Source organism: Heliangelus exortis, chromosome 1 (assembly GCF_036169615.1).
Source record: "Heliangelus exortis chromosome 1, bHelExo1.hap1, whole genome shotgun sequence".
NCBI lineage: Eukaryota > Metazoa > Chordata > Aves > Apodiformes > Trochilidae > Heliangelus > Heliangelus exortis.
The window spans coordinates 158365517-158385335 of NC_092422.1; the positions used below are offsets into that span (position 1 = coordinate 158365517).

The window sequence follows — 19819 nt, forward strand, 5'->3', positions numbered from 1 at the left end:
ATGGATTTATAAGAGGGATGAAATGTTCTCAGATTAGTCTCTGAATTCAATTCTACTGATTGGTAGTCACTTATGGATTTCACATCTAAATCTGCTCCTCCCCAGCTGTCTCCTCTTACCGTGGAACTTGCACTTCAGAATACTGATCCATCCTGCAGTGTAAACTTTGTGATTTTTTTGTTTTACATGGTACATAAAAATGCATCTTATTTTGAGCAAAAAAGATGGAAGAGAAAATCCTGTCAACAAGCCACAACCTAAATTGACATTCTGCCTAAATTCCTTTGCCCTGCTAGTTCATGGGCTGAAATTAAATTTTGAGCAATTGAAGAATTTAAGATCTGGACAAGTACACTTGGGAGACTGAAGAATCACTGAATAGTTGAGGTTGGAAGGAAATTTTTGTTTATCCCCCATCTTAAATGCAGATGAAGCTGCCCAGGGCAGTGTCAGGATGGGTTAAAGAATATAAATAATATATGGGCATAATTATATAAATAATTAATCCTCATTTTTGTAACTAAAAATTTCCAAGAAATTTTGAAGATAATTTAGAACCGGTTTTCATTTAATAACACTTTCTAAAGTTATAGATATGCATGATGATGTATGTTGTTGATGTATGTATGATGTATTTGAAAACTCTGGTTACATTTCTTTTAGAATATACTTAAGATAATTATGCTGCGAATTTATTGTTAACATCAGCTTGTCCTAAGTTCTTAGTAATGTGAGCATGGATGTATGAGTCTTTTAGGTTTATACTTTAGCTCATACATACACCAAATACATTAGTTTAATTTGTGAATTCACATGTGTATGTGTATATAGAGAACAAAAAATGACAGATCTTATCTTTGCTGGTTTGCTAATGAACACCTTCTTGAAGGAAGGAAAAAAAGGTCAATATTCTGCTTGGGTGCATACAGGTAGAACATTTCTTTTGGAGGTTGCATGGATACTAAAGATACCTGGCCCCATGCCAATCTGTGTGAATGTGTATATGTACTTTTCAAATTTTTGTCTTTTTCATTCAGTAGATTTTTGTGTTTGGTCCTTCAGGAAGAAAGCATGAGCTGTCAATAGGCCTGGCTTCTCAGGCTCAGTGAGAGAAGCACAACATAGAAAATCCTTCAGTAAAGCATGTGCTAATAAAGGAAGAATGTGAAATTAATGTCTTCTTGTGTTACTATATTGTGATACTGCTGATAATAACAGATTTTTTCTGCAATTTATGTTAACCTGTTTAATCTTTCTGATCATTCCTGTTACATTTTAAGATATTTCTTGCATGAAAGATCCATTAGTATTGCTGGGATATCTTAAAATTAAACTTTTGCTTTTATTTAGGTCTATGAGTTAGATGGCATCCCCTTGATCCTGGACAACTGCAGCATTGATGACAACAATCCTTGTATCCTTTACAAAATAATTCCTATTACTGAATATGAAGAGATGAGGGCATTTAATATATTTATGCCAGCACTGCTTCCACCTGGTGCCGAAGTCAAACTGACCTCAGGAGTTTCCAGGTTGTATTTAAATATTCAGCTTACATGTGAGCAAGCTCATAAATAGGCTTTCATGAACTGTGTTCTAAGTTGAACTGTGGTTATATTTCTGAAAACAATAAATATTCAGAGAGCAAACTAATAGAAATCTGAATTAAGAGTTTGGTCATTGTATCAGGTCTTGGAGCTTTTGCTCCAGTTGAAATCTACTTAGTAAACTTAAATTACTGCCCCATCAATTCAATAAGCTTGTTAAATCTGACTGGAGAACTTACTGTAAGCATGGAGACATGACTAGTAATCTGTAATGGAAGTGTTTATAATTAAGAAAATTAGTGCTACATACTACTGAAATGTTGGGAGGGGTTTAATGTAAATGGCTTAATATTTGGGATTTAAGAGCATAGACTTCACAATGTAGTTTGCTGTTAAAGGGAAATAACTTCATATGGAATATAAACAGTTGTTAGGCAAACTTATCCATTGCTGCATGAGCTGCTTAGTAATCCTACTGGTTTGTTCACTGGGTGAGTTTTCTGCTGTATAATTAGCTCCTTATAAGTGTCTGATAAGGGCATCTGGAAATCTAATGCCTTTTTCTATCTAGAGTAATGTCAGCTTTCTTATACTTGAATATATGAAGCAGGGTTTTTTTAATTACTTTTTCAGGAAACACCTTTTAACAACTGTCATAAAAACAACAAAAAAAAAAGATTGTGAAAATGTTATATATTCTCCTAACTCTGTGCAGTAGAACATTATCTACATTAAAAATTCTTAGAAGGGTGGAATAATGTAGCAAACTGTTAACAAGCTGGGTGGAGGAGCAGTGGGTGTTAAGTATTTTCTGAGTTACTCACTTTGTTGCTTGATAAGCAAGGTTTTTACATTCATCACTGACAGTGAGGCTCATGACAAGGCCCGATAATGGAGCTGGAGCTCCATGGTCTGATTCTGGTGAGGGGCACTGCTGGAAGCTGTGGGAAGAACCAGAAAAGTTACCCTTCTCTAAGCAGAAAAGGAGCCCTGAGAAAACCTAGTAAGGAGTTTTGATCCCCAGTAACTGCTAGAAGTCAGAGCTGTGCAATGACTTTTAGATTTTCTTCCTAGGATTAGTGCCTCATTTTAGCTGCTAGTAAAAAAGGATGAAATTTGAAGCCTTCAAAAGGTGGAGTTGTAATTTATGATCTTGAATGAAATGAAAATAAAATATCATGAGAGCCTTGACTGCATTTTGGGCAATGTGCAACTTGCACCTTTTGATACAGGCTGACATTTTTAGAGCTGGACTATAAATTTTTACCAGAAAATAAAACTTTGTTTACTTGGTTTTTAAATCCTTACTGAACATAATGACACCTTTTAGTATGGGCTTTTGCCACCATAGCAGACAGTGTTCAAGTATGTGGAAAAGTAAGCAGCACTTGGGCAGAGGGGGCAGTAGCCTGCTGTGACGAAGTTTGCTGCATCAGCTTTTGGAGCACAGCTTCTGGCCTCTACTCTGTTTACCGTTTTGACCTAGAGCTGTTCCAGGTGCTCTTCTGCTACATGAAATTAAAGCCTCCCTGCCTCTAATGATCCTCATCTGCTGCCTTCTCAGAATGTCTCATGTAGGGAGAGGCAGAAGAGGGTTTTTCAGTTTGTATCTGTCACTACTTTCACGTGCTTTGCAGCATATTCTGCTATTTCCAGACACCAGAGATCAGTCCCTAGAAGCATGTAGGTGCCTCACTCTGTTGCTCAACAGCTGAATCTCTGAAGAGGTTCAACTGTTTCTCTCCTCCCTCTGTGCACCCAGTCCTGTCTGGTACAAATCCATTTTGTAATGCTTGAAAACTAGAGCTATGTGCCTGGTAAGACTGGACACCCTACTTGCTTAAAGCTGAAACATCTTGAAATTGCCCGTGTTTTAACTTCGTGATCCAGAGTGAGTATATTTTATCACTTTTCAGGAATGATTAATGAAAAGGAAGTATTTAGACAGCTCTTGAGCTGGGTGTTGAGAGCGTTGTTAAAATCTGAATATGATCTCTCAGTGGTGGTACAGTTTTCCAAGATAATGTGGAAAGCTGCAAAGAAAAGGTTGCTCTAGGTCTCTCTTGCAGAGACTCGTGTCCAGAAACTTCTCATTACGTTCTTGTTTCTAGTGCCAGTTTTTGTGGTTTCAGGCTCTGTTACTGGGATTTCTCTTTGGATAAAGCTGACTGGAAAAAGTTTCATCCAAATTGCTTTTATATAAGAATTTCTTCAATTTCTAAGTCATTATAGATGTACATTTTTGTCTCAGTTTTATCTGCTTTGGAGACATCTAAGCTCTAGAGTTGAGATTTCATTAAGTGCTTAAGTGAGATTTCATTTAAGTACTTAAATGTTTGGAAACAAATACTTTAAACCTGCCACGGAATAGCAGAGTGTGTTGGAGATACCTGTCAGGGTAATACCAATACAAATTTTACTCCAGAATCTGCTTTTCAGGTTATTTGGGTTGAAATGGTGTTTTAAATCAAAATATCTTCTATTTTGTTCTCTGAACCACAATCTTTGACAGGCTCTAGCATCAGAGATACTAGAGTTGCTTCTTTTTGTTCTTGTCTTTTACCTTATCCTAAGATCTAACTGCTCCTTCTAGTTTAATTTCTGAGCTTTCATAGATTCCACTGGCTTAAGGCAAACATCAGGAGGGAGACCAGCCAATTCTGATCAAAAGACTGTTGACCCTAGTAAATAAAAAAGGTGTTCATCAAAAACATTAGGTAAACTCACCTGTTTATTATAGAAGACTTCTCAGTTTACCTTAACTAGCTGTCTGTGTTTTTTGCTCCTTCGAGCAAAAATGAAAATCAGAAGTGAAATGCAGTTTTGAAGATGGGATATTCTTGTTTTGTCAGGATGCTTGCCAATCTTACTCTTTTGAGGTTCTTATAGTAGGTCTCTTGATAAACCGATTTTGTGACTGCCTGAATTTAATTGGAATTACATTGTCAGTATCCATATTATATTAATCCCTAATCTAGCATGGGTTTCTGTTAGCTGAAAGTGCAGTCATACTTGAAGAAAAAATATCCGGCTGTGTAGTGTGTATGTACACACCTATATATATACACACACATATGAGTGAACACCCAGCTTAGATATGTTTTAGGTATAAGAATTATCAGCCTTTGTGAAAGGAAAGCACATGGTTGCTGTGGATATTTATACATAGGCCCATTAGTTTGACTAATGGATAAAAAAGTAGAAAATCTAAGTTAATTTTCAGATACACTTTCTCTAAGCGTCTTCTTTTCAGTTTGAAAGTCATCTGAGAGGTAGATTGAAAATATTTTTGACTTAATGGCAGCAGCAAGTATAATTGTGGTTCCTGAAACTTCTGACTAAAGCTAGAAATCAAGTTGCTTTGGTCTACAACAATGGCAGTTTGTTTTTGCAAGATGCCAGCAAAGACTTTTCGGGGAACCGACAGACATTTCTAAATTAGAATGCAACCTAAAATAAGCCTCATACTGTTAAACAGGATCACAGCTGAGTGGAAGCCAGGGAAAAGCAACAACAGAAGTTTGAGTTAACTTTGCTGAGTAAACCATCAGAGTTGAACAATTTTCATGTAAATGTGGCTGTTTCATGTATGTTGGCAGGAAAATACAGCATAATTTTACATCAGTAATGGTTGCCTTCCTTTGGAAAGTTCACTTTAGGCACTGCCAATATATTTAGTAGCTTGAACTGACCTATTTGATTCTGTATTTTCATAAGCATACATAAAGTCATGTTATTTCAGTGGATATGATCAGTGCAAAGGACCTAGACTACTAAGGAAAATAATAACGACCCCCTCATGCACAGTCAGGTTCTGCCCACTTGGAAGGCATTTCCCTTTTCCTCATCCCTTTGACATTTGCCTTGCTGGACAAGTCCAAAGTCTGCAGTTCTCATCCTCACACACAGAGCACTATTGGAAAGTTAGTTTCTGTAAACCAGTACTTATTGTCACTATGACTTCAATCAAAAGGTATATAGTAAGCTTTCAGTGACCTACTAGTGGTTGAAGTTGGCAGTGGAAAAATAGAACTTGTCAGCACAGGTGAAGAACAAAAGTCATTAGTGGAACCTTGAGATTTCAATTCCAAAGACAATGCAAAATATCTACTGAGTGGCAGCCAACTACCATAGGTGGAGCTAGAAGGGAAAAAAAATGGTCAAGCAAGAAGAAATTGCTGTATTGCCATACTCTAATTCAATTCTTACATGCTGAGAATTTGTCTCCAAAACCCTGGAGAGATAGGAGTATTTCTAGTTTGTATCATATGCAGAAACCCTTCTCTGCATCTTACAAGTATATTCAGATTAATTTTTCAGACTAGAAACAGATACAAATATATTCACTGAGCAAGAGCAGTCTGTGAGAGGGCCTTATTTCTTTCACCTTACTCAGCAGACCCAAAGCCTATGCCATTCCTGCAAGCTGCTGTGCACTCCTTATAGCTGGATTTTGTTGGATACTAATGGAGCTTGGGAGTCTGTGTGGCTCACCAGGGAATCCCTTAGTGTTGTATGATCCCAGGCTGCAGTGGTGGGATAGCTCCCTGAGTGATTCCAAAGAGGCTTGAACCTTCTTCTTGTTTCTCATGGTAAAAGAGGGAAAACACAGTTATTCCCAGACACTGCTTTTAGTTTAATTGGGGAAGATTGTTGTTTAAAAGACATGTAGATGTGGTGCTGAGAGACACTGTTTAGTGGTGGACTTAGCAGTGCTGTTAACTGTTGGACTTGATAATCTTAAAGGTCTTTTCCAATGAAAACAATTCTGTGATCATCTGGCCTCCAATCCCTATTCTGTCACTAAGCATCAAGGTGTCTTTACACTCTTGAAAGAAGCACTGTGAGGAGCTGGGCTTATTCATACAGAAGCATTAATGGACTAAAGAAGTCTGGATTTAATTCTAAGTGGGATTTTTCTGTACAATATTCATTAAGGTCTCCAAAATGTAAATAAAAACATTATTGTGAAGCTCTGAGGGGGCTGGAACTAAGTGCATGGTCCCTGTTAAAAAAGGGTACAGGAGGCATTCATGTGACCTAATCCTGTTTTAAACCCCTCTTCACATAGGCTTCATATCTGAGGAGCTGGGATAATACAACTTCCATGTCTTAACCCATTGTGTATCTTCTTTGTATGTTGTAAACTCTTTGGAGCAGAACTCACCTAAGGGTGAAGAACCAAGAAAATAAACCTAAAAGATCAGGATTAGGTGTAATGTTCAGTAGTTTTTACATCTGACTCAGAAATTGCACTTCTGAACTGCCTGTTGTAAGAATATGTTTACGTTAGAATGCAAACAAAGATGTGATTTTTTTGGTGAGATGGTTCTATATCTTCTGACTGTATCAATAATCCACAGTTTCCCTAGGAACAAATTTGCCCTTATGAAGTGCAAAGTTCTCCTTAAGATGAAAAAGACTAAGACCACAGTAACAATACAGTGTGCAGTACAGGAACAGATACTCTGGGAAATGAAAGTGCCATCACTTTTTTTTTTTTTTTCTCTTTCAGAAATTACCACATATTAAAATTTGTGTTTAGACGTTTAACAAACTTAATTCCTAATGGTATCTTTCAGGTTGCTGATTCCATAATTTCAGGGTGCAGTTTATTTAGTCCATCTGCAGGATTATGAAAATACTGAAATTCAGAGTTTGCTGGCAGAAGAGGTGTATTAACTTTCTTAAAAGTATTTAAAATACTACAGCAGATTTGCAGAGATATAAATATTAAGTCTGTTCTTCAATATCTTGCTTCTACCCAGCTCCAGTAAGTGACAAGTACCATCATTAAAAACCCTGTGTGATGAACAGGGTCCCTCTTAGAGCTGGAGAAAGTGTAAAAGAGGTGGACAGAATGTAAGAAGGCTCTTTCAAATGTTACATTGGGATATTTCTAATCCCTTGAGAAGAGTAATCTCTGTAGGCACCAACTCATGCATGTAAAAATAAGGAATTAAAGTTAATAACTCTTATTTCTAAACCAAATATTGTCATATTTGTGCTCTGCCCTAATCCTCTTGGTGAATTTAAATCCATGACAGGCTTGAATTTGCAAAAGAAAGCGGATCCTGAGTTACCAGGAACACCAAAGAAAAAAAAGAAACAGAGAAAATATAATATTTCACTTCTTTTATTGCTCAAAAAGCTTGCTTGATTTTTCTGTAGACTTTCTTTTGAAAAATTCCCCTCTGGGCTGAGACAGAGCACTAGAAATTTGAGACCCAAAGGTTTTTGTTTGGTTTGGTTTTTGTTTTTTTTAAATAAATCTAGGAGTGGTTAAAAAATATTGTTGAGAATGGAATGCCTCCTACAACCACCTTATCATATTTCATTCTGTCTTCTTGACATTGTTTGTTGCATGCCTCCAAAGAATATTCAGATGTCAAATGGCCAATGCCTTACATAATATCTCTATTCTGACATTTTTCTGTTGTCCCATTTTTGGTCACTACTGTTAAAACAATCTGTAACTTTGACTGGCAAATACATTGCTCCTTCCTGATCCTTGAATCATTTTCCCTTATTTCCCTAGATATTTGCTGAGAATTTATTCTATTTCCAAATTGTTTTCCAAAATCTAACTTTTCCTTTCATGCTAAGGGTATCATTGCAGTCCATTCCACTGACCTTTCTGATTTTTCTCTTGTCTCTTGTTGTTCAGAGATTCCTTCAAGGAGATGTAACCATTTTGCTGAAACTGTAGTAGATATAATTGTGGCTAATGGCTATTTTGCAAACATGGTAGAAAAACCTTAGCTGGTTATAATGCAGTTGCATCTTTCAAAACACCCATTCATGAAACAGTTGTTATTTTTGGATACACACTAGACATCATCTGGTGTTGTATGAGACTGGAACTGGAGTTTCATTTACCTTCACTGTTTTGATTATTTGTCATAAAGTGACATGTAAAATTACCAGAACCAGCAGGGGTGGGAGTTATGCCACATAAGTTATTCAGGGGCCCTGAATCAATTAAATACACAAGTACAATGCTGAAAGATAAAATGGCATGCAAATCCTTGTTGAATTTTATAAAAAGATTAATCTCTATAGTTTATAAAGGGAAATTGAGCTTCAGTCCAAATTGTGAGTCAGCTTGTCTTTTCACCTACCTTAGTGATAAATTAGAATCAGTTTGACCACATCTCAGTTAAGTTTGATTTTTTATTCTAGTGACAAATGTTTGAAAGTTTTATTTGACTTTTATAATTATCATTTTAAAGCCTTTTAGAAATCTCTTTATTTCTATTTGTGTGCATATAAATGTCTATTTTTATGTGTAGGTGGAGCTTTTTTCTTTACATGTCCGAGGAAATTTAAAATCACTACAGTCTGCCTGATACTAAATCATTTTGTCAACAGTTACCATCCCCCTATGTTTTAGTGCTTTGTATCTTAATGTTTGCTCTAGGTTTTAATAATAATTTGGCACACGAGTTTCAACTTAATGGAATTTTGCGTTTTTTCTGTAAATGGGTAAAGAAAATAAACTAAGACATTTTTAACAGTTAGGTAGCAGCAATTGGAGCTTTTTTCAATGTAACAACTTGGTAACTCCCCAGTACCTCATCTAGATAACTAACAGGCTTAGTTGTCATGAATTCCTAAAATGGGATTAGTATAATAGAAGGGACTGTACCAACAGAATATTTAACTGTGATGCATTATCCTGAGATTGATCAAGAGTGGGATTCTTTTTATTTTAAAACCAAATGATTTATAGTTACTCATAAATCATGGTTTTCTATTAAGAATGTAAGTCATAATTAAAAAAAAAAAAATTGGCACCCTAAGCAGCAAAAATGAATGTATCATATTCATGGTTTCAAGCTAGTGTTACAAGTCTCAGTAAAGAAAAAAGTAAAACAAACTAGAGCCTATGGCTTAATTATTTTTTTTGCAAGCTCTCTGAGTTTTGGCATAAGAGACATTGTAATAAAAATAGCTTGACAAAACTAAACATGTAGTATGGCTTTTGTAGCTCTGGAGTAATTGACCAGAATTTTGTGTTTAATTTCATAGTATACTAAGGTGTGTTGGCACTGTGTTTTCAAGTTCCAGAGAGCATGAAAGGAGGCCCATAAAATATGGATTAAATGTTTAGCTGGCAGACGTTAAAGACTAAGAGCAGTCTGGGTATACAGTACTGCTCAGTAGTGTCTTGTGTAATCTCTTAACTTAGAATAGTTGTGATCCAGGGAGGAAAATCCCCACATTACTCAAGGTAAGAAAAGTCTTAGTAACACAAATTGCTATAGTAATAAACAGGACTTTCATGAACATTGGGTACGATTCAGCTGGATGTCACTGAACTGGGAATGTAGTTAAAAGCAGACAAGCCTTGCAATCCAGAATGAGTCTCATGATTTGGGACTGTTTGTTGGAGTTGGGCAGTGCTGAAAATGTGTTTCTGAATGACCCAGAGAGTTTGGACTTATGGGAGTGTAGCTAGGAGTGAGAGGGCAACTGAATATTGTGAGCTTTTTTTTTTTTTTCATTTTTTCTTTATTAATAGCCATGAGAAGCAGACAACTGTGTTGCAACTGTAATCAACCATATAGCAAATTTAGGCAGAATTTGTGGTGTAGCTGTGGTGCCTGTGCTTCAAAAAGGATGCTGAAAAATACAAATGGAGGGAAGAAGTAAAAGAATTAAGCAAAGAAGTAAAAGAATTAAGCAAAGCTTGGAATATCTCCCTCAGTTTCCCTGATCTTGATCTGTGAGTTATTTCTGTTTTAATCTATGATGAAAATCAGTGTTTGGAAGCTATTTTAACAAATCTAAACTAGAAATAAATCACAGGATATAGTGAATGAGGTATTTACTCACTGGAACTGTTTAATTAGGGAAATCTTCCAGTCAACATTGGATATCTTTCAGAAAAATATGAAAATATTTTGTTCATGGAACAGAATTGTGAGTCTTGCTTTGAAGAGTGAGTGACCTCTGGTCATCTGTGTTCTGTGCAGAATTGTTGGGCCAAAGAGGTAGAATAATCCATTCTAGTCTTAAAGTATATCAGCCAGAGATACTTAATGTGGGTGAACTTTTACTGAAAGTTACACATGAGATACAACATGCTTGTCTGTTGATTATAGAGAAGATATCAGACCAGTGTTGAGGAATTTCTGTCTCACAAGGCACACGTTAAGAAATGGATTAATCATTGGAGATAATAGGTAGGATGTTAAGAGACTGATAAAAATTCAGGTTGCCAGAAAGATGGTGTTGGTCTGCTGTAGGAAGAGAGAACTACTGGTGTGGGAGGTTAGTGAAGGCTTGAGAACTGGAAAAAATATTTATTGTACAATTATTTTCTGCTAACAATGTTGCCTGATTTCTGCAGGCTGTGAATTGCAGAAAATGTTGATTTAGTAGTGAAACTATTTTGGTTACTTTAAACTGAGTAGTTTTTGCCTGTCTGTTCTGAGATAGTACCATTTGAACTGTTTCTCTAGCAAAGCAATGTTCATCTGCAGAGTGGAATTCAAGCTGCAAGCCCCAGTTCAGTTTTTTGAGGATAAGATTTCAGTTTTTACCAGATTATTTTGTGGAGGCAAATTTATATAGGGCATTCTTGTCACCCACCCTGGTCTTCCTCTCAGTGAAGAGAAGTAGGAAAGGGCTGGCTGCAGGCCTCCTACTTCATGCATGTCCAGTGAAGCTTTGCTGCCACGTAGTGGTGGAGTGTGAAGTTTGGTGGTGGCTGATCCCACCTTCCTGCTTATCCCTTGGACAAGGTGAGAGTTACCTGTTGCAGAAATGAACCTCTGCTTTAGGTTTCCCAGCGTTACAAATCGTATCCCTAAAAAGGTTTCTCAGGAATAAATGCCTCTTCCAGCGTCCAATGGTACCTGACCACCTTGGAAGCTTCTAGATGAGATGGGTTGTGTGGTGTCTGCTCTACAAGAACCAGGTCAATAAGGGAGGGAGGGAAATTCCCAGCTGACAAAACACAGCCTGGTTCTAGCATTTAAACCCAGAATGTGACAACCACAGTGACAAAGGACAATAAATGATAGGGAATAAATAAAAATACAGGCAGCAGAAATATTTTAATCCTTTTTATTCTAACTTTTAGGCAGAGTATTTTAAGTTCCTATAGGCAGAATTCCTGAAGTTTTCTGATGCTGATAATTTACTGTTTGGTATAAATAGAATCCAAAATATTAGTTTTAAAAATCTGAATTACCCTCTTTAAAATAAGTAGATTAAAGTAATACCTTTAGTTCTTTACATTTTCTGTTATTACTTTTCTGGCAACGTCTTAAACAAAAGTAAAAGTTATGTAAAAAAAAAAAAGGTAAAGGAGGGGGTTTATACAGCTTCTAGGACTTCATGAAACTAGTAAAACCCCCAACAGGAAGAAACTTACAGAGTTTTGTAAGCAATTTGATTGTGAGGGACCAAAATCCTAATTGTCTACTACGTGTGCCACAACACATTGATCTGAACTGCGATTAACAGCTGCAGGAGCAACTGGAGACCTCTTTTAATGGTGGGAAGAGTTATCTTCACGTTGCTGTGAAACAGAAGTACTTCGAAGGACTGAAACACTTGAAGGGGAAATGGTTTATGCCTTTTTCAGTGTGGTCCAGTCAAATCTTTTAGTGAAAGTGACTCTTCTGATGTGACACTTAGTACTTCATTGCTGTGTACAGAAGTTTTTGTCATAATTGGATTACTTTTTAAAGACCAGAAAGAAATACAATTAACAAGAATTGTATTTTCATTGTCTCTGGTTTCTAGCCCTGCAGATCTGCTCCACAAAAGCTCCTAGACAAGTTGAGTAGCTTTAGCTGTTGCATAGACATCCCATTTGACTAGGGTTCCAACCTCTGTGGGTTGTCTTTGGTTATAAGGTTTTCTATGTCTTCCTATATCTGATGAAAATGCAGTTAATATTTAAATTGTCAAATATCATATTTAAATGAAGTAATTGAATGGGACAAAGAATAACCTCTTTTTCTCATTAGGCCAAATGACTTGTGAGGAAGAAAGTTTCCTGAGTAACTATTTAATCGTTGAAAAGCAACTGTAGCTCAAGAAAAGGTCTAATTAAAAAAAAAATAAATTACCTGCTCTATGTAATAAATCAAACTCTCCACTAAGGATGTTATATTTAGAAATTCCTCAGTACTAATAACTATCAAGGGGTCTTAAAAGAGGTGTACATATTTCATTCTCCTTGTCACCACTTTTCAGTATCCTATATTAGTTAATGGTAATACTTAACCTTTAAAACTTACTACTTGCCTTTCTTCAAGCAATGTACTTTTAAGATTACTTACGCATTGCTGTGTAACTACCAAGTCAAACCTCATTAAAAATTATGAACACACAGAATCCAAATAATTTTATAGAACAATTCATAAGGGTCCTGGTGGCTATAACAGACTTGCCAATAGCATTTAGTCCAAATTGGACCTCCTAATAGAATATTGAAAAGTTGGAATGCTCTCTTTGGGAAATGGTGTGTAAGTGCATCACAATAGGATATTGGTCAGCAATTCCTGACAGTATGCAGTTGCTATTTTACACACCATTAAATTTATAAAGAGTCACAGTGCTATTGCTAGCGTTACCTCCAGCAGAATCCATATGAAAAGAAACAAAAGAATTGTAAAATGTTTCCTTTGAAGTCAGTGGCAAAACTTCCACAGGTTTTAGAGGCATATATTTTCTGGGTGTATGTTGATTCCAAATAGTAAAAATTACCATCTTACAGGGCAGATTTCCAGCCTGTTTTCTCCACCTCTCTTCTCCCTGTATGTCCCCCTCCCTGACAAATGAAATTTTAATCCAGAGGAGTTTAGACAGTAAATTTTAAATTGCTGCATGAGGATGTCACACAACTATAAAACACATGGCAAGTGGAATCAGCTATTGTTTTTATCAGTCAAAATAACATAGGAATCCCATAGTAATCAGTACTGATGGATTTTGAAAAAGAGCTGCTACAAATGCCAACAAATATTTGCTTTCATTCCCTAAGCACAAGTAGTATAGTAATGAAGCTCCTGCAAAATGAAATAAAAATTTTTCTTTCTTTTTTATCCCTTCCAAACTGTGCCAAAGCGATTGTATTCTTCACATCCTTGTCTACAATATTAATTATTTTGAGAGTTGTCCTCTCAGAAAAATCTAGACAAGTCTGTGCAGTCAGATCCACTGTGCTTGCTGGGTTTCTTTTCTTTTATGCAGTTTCACAACAAACAGGCTCATGCTCTTATTTGTGGTAACTATGGAAACTTTAGAAGCTCTCTTTCTAAGGCTGAGCATACAATCAAGTGCTTAAAGTGTTGGTAGGATTAGAGACTCTAGAATATGTTTAATTTTCTCTCTGTGTCTCTATCTTTGGAGAGGAGCAAGAGGGTAATGTGAATATTAGCTGGGGACTAGCTTTAATCTCCACTGACACTTAAATCTGTCTAGGTCTGCACACAGCCATCCAAAGGTCTTAGCCTCACACAGCATGTGAACAAGGGAAATCATGCATATTCATTACTGAATTTACAATGGAAAACCTACATACAGAAAAGAGTTTTTGAGTGAGTGAAAACATTATTGAAACCATTTTGCAGCTTCAGCTACAGTAGTCAATAATGATAAATGCCATAATGATGATAGAGTTCATAAGATAATAGGGGTCTCTTAGATATTATGTAAGCATGAATAGATATGATAATAGGAAAACATCATTTGCTGTGGGGTTTAGCAGTGGTTTTGTGCTGAAGGACATCAAGATGATGATAACAGGATTATTGCCAAGGCTAATACATAACAAAATTATTTTGAGAATACTTTTTCTCTGTTTAGCACTTTGTTTGATTGAGAACTGTCACTCTTTGAAAATAACTTTTGTGCAAGTGCTGTATTTTATGCAGAGTTCTGTTTTAGGAACACAACAAGAGAAGTCTGCTGCTTATCCCAGGAGCAGGGCCAGGGAGCATATTAGCATCTTTCTCACAGTTCATTGGGAGAACTTCATGTTCCTTTTTCGCGCTCATGAAATGCCTTAAATGAGACCTCAGAGGGACCTGCTAGGTATCAGCCTTTGTTCATCTCTTTGGTCATGTGCATCCATCAGTTTGGCATACTTCACTATTCTGAAATTTTTTTTTACCACTGGAGCAGATGAGGGAGGCACAAAAGTCAGTGCAAGGTGCACAGAGAAAACGGTCAGATTGCTACAGGAAGAACGTGCATGCAGTAGTATTGGATTTTTTCAAATGCTGTCATGATAGATTGTGTAGGAAAGTCCAGTTCCTGTATTTTACTCTTTTGGCTGAAGTTCCCATCTTCCATAACTGTGGTGTTTTCCCCCCAGTCACCCTCCAGCAAATGCCCATAAGCGCGCTCTTATCTTTGTGCTTAGACACTGTCCAACCCAAAAGACGTCAAGGAGATGAGTAAATTATGCATATTCTTCTACTGGATGTGAAGCTACATGTAGTAAATAATTGGTGCCCTGCAGGCAAACCACTTTTGTGTGATTCAGAATGGCTTTCCTCCCGTATGGGTAACTTGGGAAAGATTATATCATAACATAGCTTTTCAGCTGCAGAATTGGGGCTAAAATCTCTGACACTTCGTAAAACGAACACTGTAGTTCACTTGGAAGATGCCTGACTGATAATCCTGGGAATTTAAATCCTTTGTCTGCAGCCCTGACATGTGCCTCAATCCTGGCCCCAAGGGACCACCTTAGAAGGTGAATGAGTTGCAGCTTGTGCCCATTTAAGCACAAGCTAGAGCTACCTGCTGGTGATCTTGGTGGCTGTTCTGCTGGCAACTTTGTAAAAGCACCCAGGTGCAAAAAATCCAGTTTAGATAGCACTGGAAGTTAAATATTTTTATGTCTCCTACTTGATTTGTGCTGATTTCAGTTACTAATGGGGATATGTGTCTCTTCTATGTTTCTTCAACTTTTCCTTCTTTCTTCTACCTGACTTACTGCTTACGTTATTTGCCAGTCCTTGGAAGTATAATGTTGTAAGTTTTCAGATCGTAAACACATATTAATCTCACTAGGAAGGTCATTGGATCATTCTAGTTTACTGTAATTTTGGTTTAAAACAATATGTCCTTTTAATTCCTGCAATTCCTTTATGTTTTATTGCTTGGTAGGTTTTTTTTAATTCAAGAGAAAACGTAGTAAACTTGCCTGGAGTTAATGAATATACCTCATTTAAAGTTGCTTTGCCTGATATTCAAGTATTTGCAGGTACAGGGTCATAGCCTGTAAGCATCTTTTTCAGACTCTTGCTTTCTGCTGGTTTTCTGGGTTTGAGGATTGAGGGAGGCAGGGGGAGGAGGGTAATCGAGTAATGAATTAAAATAAGTATTGTGCTATCTTTAGATAAATGATCCTTAACTTGATCCAACAGTTGTGAACCAATGGGCAGTATATGCTATCCGAAATCTCACTGAGCAGAATGAGAGAAACCAAGAGCTTATTGCCCAGATGGAGGAGAAGGGGCTAGCAGACAATTCTGCCCTCGAGAGTATGGGTTTAGAGATTGAGAAAAGAGATGACAAGTTAATTCTGAGATCTGCCAGAAAAAAGCCTTCATGAACAAAAATTAAGAACAGTCAAATCATTAAAAGAGGATTTCTCCTTTAAAATATTTGTTCCTGCTCAGGTAGTCAATATTTCTTCAGCTTCAGTTCCAGTCTCCTGCAACTGTTACAATCATTCTCAGAAAAACTGCCAAATGATACTTCTGCCTCACTGTTGTAAACAAAAGGACACCTACACATTTTCTAAATACCTAGGTAAATTAATCTATGGAAAAAGATCCTTCTTTTCAGGTGGCTGAAATTTCACTGCTTTCTTGTTTTATTAGTAGAAAGATGTCATGCGTGTAGTACTGAGTTGTTACAATTTCCATTGCTGAACCTGGAGATAACTATCATTAAAACTCAACAAAGAAGTAACTGCTTTGCAGTCTGCCTTCTCTGTTTAAAAGACCTGTGCTGAGTCAGAGCTAAACAATGAGCTACCCGATTTCAGTCATGGTGCTTCAATATCTCTACTTAGTAAGAGTCATTGGAACATTGTAGATACATAAATATTTAGTGGCTTAAACGCGATGTGCCTTCTGTGTTTTTAAATTATCAGCAAATTGTCTCTTCTACCTTGTTACCTTTCAGTCTTCATGACAAGTGTGTTAAAAACAAAGCTGAAGCTGTTGTGGCAACAGATGCTACATTCCTTTGCACTGGGGCATGTCTCTGTTTTGGAGACTTGGGTGTTTGTTTGAATTTTATTTGTTCCTTTGGATGGTAAGTCAGCCCACTTTCCTTTTATTTTGCACTTCTCATGGGTTTTCTGAACTCTGGCAGACTGCTGAAGAAGTAGTTTCTCACTGTGATTAATTCTAGCAGTTTCTTTTCACCCCTCTGCCTTTCCAAAACATTGACAAAACTCATTTCCAGTTAATTAATTCAAGAGAGGCAGAAGAATGGAAGGCCCTGCCTCTTCATTTTGGGTACCCTCCTATATTGTTGTTGGACCCTGCCACTGTGGAATGTGGCATGAATGAGATGGGGGAGAAGGGGGGTGAAGAAAGGGAAGGGAGGGGGGTCACAGTTAACTCTGTGTGTGCCATAGCTTTTGCCTGGCAGCCAAAAAATTTTATCCTCCATGTCTAAACAAAACAAGAATTTCACCTTAATACTACTAGCACTTGTGTATCTTCCCTGTAATTTGGTTACCTTCAGTTGTGTCTAACAAGAAAGTCCCAGAAGAGCCGAACTGTTCATGTTATTCTCATCATTTAATCCCTTTATTAAATGGAAGGGCAGGTTTATCTCCTAAAAATATATGTGCATGTAGCAGACACTAAGCCATGTGTATCAGCTTTTGCTCCTTCAATTCAATTTTTGATTTAAAAATGGAAAAACACATGGAACTCTGAACTATAAGAAATGTGTAGTTATGCTTAAAACTAATGTTAACTCTAGCTGGACTACTAAGATCTTCTCAAGTTAAATGTAACATTTCAGTGTCCACCATGCTAAGCAGCTGGGAGTATGGAATTGACCTAGTGGGATTTTAGAAACCTGCTGGTTTTAAAGACCACAATGTAAAACTTGTCTCTAGTTATTTTCAAAGTAAAGGATGTATCTAAATGAATAATGGTAACAGGAGCAAAGGCTTGTGGTGACTGCTTACTTTAAAAACAAATGTGGGAGAAAAATGTTCTGTGTTTTAGCAAAGAATATATTTGAATGTAAGCAAAGTGCCTTATTTGCTTTTTTTTTAAATAATTGGATAGGAGCATTTTAGAGGGTATGGAAAGCTTTTCTAGTTAGGTGATGGTTTATAATGTAATTTCTTATACAGGTAGGTGCCTTTAGGTAGCTGTGTGGAAAACAATATATGGGTTTGGTTCTTGGACATTCCACATGGTCTGTGAGATTGTGGTTTATCAGTGGTTTCCGTAAGCCTTCATTCTTGAGCTTAGACTATATTCAGTTTAGACCTTATTCAGCAGTTTAATTATTGTGTCACACAAAATCTTCAGCTTGTTTTGTTTGGGTTTTTTAATCTTTGTCTTCAAAACGCAATTGAAAATACATACTTCAAGCAACTAAATGGCAAAAAAATTGAGAATACTACACCTGAGCAAAATAACAACCTAGCAACAACTCATTTTACTTGGAAGGCTATATAATTCAACTTTAAAAGGAAAGGATTAAATTTTTGCTAACAAAGGAGCATCAAATATAATTGCACCCAGTAATAAAGTTTTTCAATTGAGTAATTATAAAACCTCAAACATTTTTATTTTAACATTGGTACTAAAAAAGCTTATGTTTGATAATTTTACAAAGTGAGAAAAAAATAGCATAATTATCTTGAAAAAAAAAAAAGAACTTAATTTAGGGGAAAAAATGTAAAGAATTTTCTTCTAGTTAGTCTAATGAAGAGTTAAAATCCTGTTCACAAAGCAAATCCAGGAAGAACTTTGCTTGTGGAAAAAGCAGTGGGAGTCCCTTTTTCCTTTTAAGTAGTTGGGAATAGACAGGGTTGTGTTTTTTTAAAACTTGATGGTTGTGTACCCGTCAATGGAATATGCACAAATGCATAAATATAAGCCAAATAATAACAAACAGAAATAAATAAAAGGGTTTTGTGTTTCAGTACATAATGGAGTGATAGTTGTATTTTGTAAATGGGAAATGTAGGGCTTTCACAGTGGAGAACATGCTGATTACTGTATTGTGAGTGGCTGGCTTTTGATTTTCTTAGATGGATTAATTCACAGAACACAACAGCGTCCCTGTCTTCCTCCAGTGGAGTCCCAGTCTCCAATGGGCTTGTTTTATATCCTAGGGGATTAATACAGCACAGCAATCAGTCATAAAAAGCAAGCTTTATTGAGTTTGTAAAGGGGCAGAACAGTCAGATCAAGTCTTGTGACCATCTTATTGCTTTAGAGTGCTTTCAAACAACAGTGATCACATCTTTTATTTCTTTTTTTCTTCTTTTTTCTTCTTTTTTTATTAAAAGAGAACAGCGAGTTACTTTTGTCATGAGTGGATAGATTTTTTAAAAAGCTTTCTTTTAAATTGTGAGAAAGAAACTTGAATCTTTGCAAAGATCTGAATTTTTACCGCTTCTAATAATTTAGGTTTGTTTTGCCTAAAACACTTGTAAAATACGTTTTTTAAATGCAACCAACACAAAAATAAAATCCCAGGCATTTAAAATGCCATTGTTGCTGTCTTTATTTAGCTGTTTATTTTATATTTTGAGCTTGACGTGCATGTTTGCACAGCAAGACTGCACAAAGCTCCCCTCTGTTTACAAATGAGAAAGTGTTAACAATGTGAGGCTGTTCCCAAAATCGTCGTAAATCTTCGTTTCTACGTAGCCTTATCTGTATTATCGTTTTATACTTAGAATTTCCTGTTGCTTTACCTTATTCTAGGCAAACATATTAAATTTCGGGGGGATGGCGGGAGTGGAGAGTTTATGAAGCAACTCAGAAGAACCCTATTTTCCTTCCCTTTTACCTCCTTTCTTTAAACCTCTAAGGCTCTTTTATGCCTTGTACCCTGCTGGGGTGCTGGAAGGTGGCAGCGGGGAGGGTGCCGGGTGCCGGGGGTGGGTGCCGGGGGTGGGTGCCGGGTGCCGGGGGTGGGTGCCGGGGGTGGGTGCCGGGTGCCAGGGGTGGGTGCCGGGGGTGGGTGCAGCCCCGGGGCGGAGCGGGGCGGTGGCGCCGGATCCCTGCGGCGCTGTCCAAGGTGCT

At 36.9% G+C, this 19819-nt stretch overlaps 1 protein-coding gene across 2 annotated transcripts in view; it reads left to right on the top strand.

Annotated features, from left to right (window-relative positions):
- The window catches only part of ATXN10 (ataxin 10), a 91805-nt gene extending 75309 nt beyond the window's left edge, over nucleotides 1–16496 (top strand). Inside the window, exons 10-11 of one of the 2 annotated variants that reach the window (XM_071733303.1) lie at nucleotides 1351–1414; nucleotides 15947–16496. In XM_071733303.1, coding sequence (XP_071589404.1) covers nucleotides 1351–1414; nucleotides 15947–16134 — 252 coding nt within the window. In that variant the 3' untranslated portion in view covers nucleotides 16135–16496. The remainder of the gene's footprint in view (nucleotides 1–1350; nucleotides 1415–15946) is intronic. The other variant, XM_071733302.1, reaches the window with a different exon arrangement.
- The last annotated feature ends 3323 nt before the right edge of the window (nucleotides 16497–19819 follow it).